Source organism: Penaeus monodon, chromosome 39 (assembly GCF_015228065.2).
Source record: "Penaeus monodon isolate SGIC_2016 chromosome 39, NSTDA_Pmon_1, whole genome shotgun sequence".
Classification (NCBI taxonomy): Eukaryota; Metazoa; Arthropoda; class Malacostraca; order Decapoda; family Penaeidae; genus Penaeus; species Penaeus monodon.
In genome coordinates, this window is record NC_051424.1 from 7,094,628 (window position 1) to 7,097,127 (window position 2,500).

Consider the following 2,500-nt stretch of genomic DNA (forward strand, 5'->3'; position numbering starts at 1 on the left):
GAAGACCCTGCGAAGAGACATAGAGCAGGGTCTAGCACTAGAGAAGGAGGAGCTGTACCACGTAACAATGCCCCTCAGTTCCGTCCACAATCACCCACTACAGGGCAAGTCACGGGGTGTCCACCCCTCCATCACCAACAAGATCAAGGAGCTTGTCTCAAAGGGAATCACAGCCCCCAAGGTTATAAAGGGTCTCCTCGATGATCATGTGAAGAAGCAGCACTTTGAGGACATGGTTGTTCCCCATGATGATGATAGGGCATATTATCCTCGGCTCAAAGACATTGCAAATCTTGTTTATACTCAGTGCAAGAAAATGGGCATTTCAGCAAAGAGGAAGGCAGTGCAAGAGCAGCCAGCTCTGGACACGACTCAGAAGAAGAGAAAGAAGCATAAGAAAGCTCGAGTTGAAGATGAAAATGAAGCAGAGGGATCAGATAATGTGATTGGAGACAGCATGCCTTTGCAGGCCTCGACTCTCCAGGAAGCAGTTCAAACATTTTGTACAGATGATCCTGACAGAGGGGGTAGCATGGGAGGAGTGGGTGAACGAGAGTGTTTACCGCCTGAAAATCTAACAAGAGACAACTCAGGAGAAGTGACCAGCTTGGCTGAGGTTGTGCGTGGGCAGCTTGACACCCTTCGCAGTCTGACATACTCGATAACAGAGGCTGGTCCTTTGCAGGAAATATGTCAGTCCCTCCAAATGGTCCTCAATCAGTACATGGGGAACAGCCACCATAGTCTTCCTCTCCCTGAAGGAATGAGTGAGGCCTCAGGCACTGCCACAGCCTTCATCATCCAGGAACCTATGGTAAGCCAGTTATCATCCTCAGCTTCTCCTGCCCAGACTGTCCCAGAGACGACAGCAGACCATCTTGAGATACCTGAGAGGGATGCAAGTGGATCTGGCATCACAGTTAAGGCACGCAGTGCACATAGCATTGGAAGTCAGCAGGTGCGGCAGCTGAGACCCCCTGTGGCCCTTCAGTGCCTTACAACTAGCATGGTGCCAACTCTGGCTGTGTCCCAGCTACCTAGAGCCTCCACCCAGACCCCACATCAGACGCACACTCATACGCACATCATGACATCGCTGCCCACACACAATGCCCCAGCTCCAGCAACCCCATTACATCCCCCTACATACCAGACTCTGGGACCGGCTGCTTCCCAAGAAGGTTCCCCAGCTCAGGTTCACGTGTCTTTGCCACCCTATTTCTACTACGTGCAGGAGGTGACAGTTCCTGAGACAAGCCAAAGCTGGACGTACACCAGCTCTTCATAGAGATGTGAGAGGCATATGCTAAAGGTATTTATTACAGCAAGAGAAGAATGTGGAATTGATACAAACATTTTGTCTTTCTCTAATTAGTCAATATGATGACATGAAAGTATGTGCTTCTGTAATGAGAATATATGAAAATTCAATATTACGGGTTCATGGCCTCCTTACACGCAGAAGAACTATTGTACTTCATGTAAGCGTGAATTAGTTGTTTCTTCAAATTGTCCCAGTTCCTGTGAAATGTAAGTAATATCAAAATTTTTACTTTCTCCATTTATAGTATTTTTTAGAAACTTCATATTTTATTACCAGTAAGGGTTTTAAAGACTTTTTTGAATGAGTGAATGGGTATTGTCCATTTTTTGTATCTATGCCTAGAAGCAAGAGTCCAAGACAAATTCCAGTTTTTAAGTTTATATCAATTCCAGCTCTTTAGGACAGCTATTTTTCAGCAGTTACTATCCCTTTAGAGTACTCTTTAAGTTTAAAAGTAATTTATTAGTAATTATTTATTTATACAATAATTGTTTTTTCCCCCTAGGATTTTGGGGAGTCAAACAATGCATGTTGAAGTAGATTTTCTAGTTGTAACTTTTCAGAATTGGATGTGTGTCACTACTACACTTGTCCATTAGTTGATTTATGGACTGCCTCAGTTAATTAATTTTTTTTTTCCTTCACTTTTCATCTTTTTTACATTAACATGTGTTGACTATAGATGTTAGATGTCTTCAGTCTTTTTTCATATCACTTTTATAATGGCTACTTAGTTCAGTATTATGATAGGGTATGACCATGTGTTGCATTATGCAAGTTGAACCTCACGAGTCCAGTAAGCATGGGACCAAATAGGTGCTGAAGCAGTGGAAAATGTAAGATAAAACAGCTTATACAAATCTATTTCATTCTTACTGCACAGGCTGACTGTCCTATGACACAGCTTGTCTGATTGTGGACTCTTTCCCAAGCCATTGAAGCTGCTGCTCTAGTGAAGTTCAATCTGTTACTATTTTTGCTTTTTCTGTTCCATAATGTAAAAATATACTTCCATATCTTTTCCATATCTTAACATTGACATTTTTGGAATGTAGTGATGTGTTTCTGGTCCATCCAGAAAATGTACATTATCCATTTTTTTCTCTATAATACAAAAGATTTGACCAGTGTATAGAAGAAACCAAAGACTTATTTCATATTTTATACATTTCTTTA

The 2,500-nt window shown here is 42.1% G+C and overlaps 1 protein-coding gene across 1 annotated transcript in view; it reads left to right on the top strand.

The window, feature by feature from the left end:
• Positions 1–2,500, top strand: part of LOC119597367 — a 5,758-nt gene that overhangs the window by 2,995 nt on the left and 263 nt on the right. The window contains exon 5 of the mRNA XM_037946925.1: positions 1–2,500. This exon is cut by the window's left edge and continues 57 nt beyond it; it is cut by the window's right edge and continues 263 nt beyond it. Within this exon, the coding sequence (XP_037802853.1) occupies positions 1–1,288 (1,288 nt within the window). The 3' untranslated portion in view covers positions 1,289–2,500.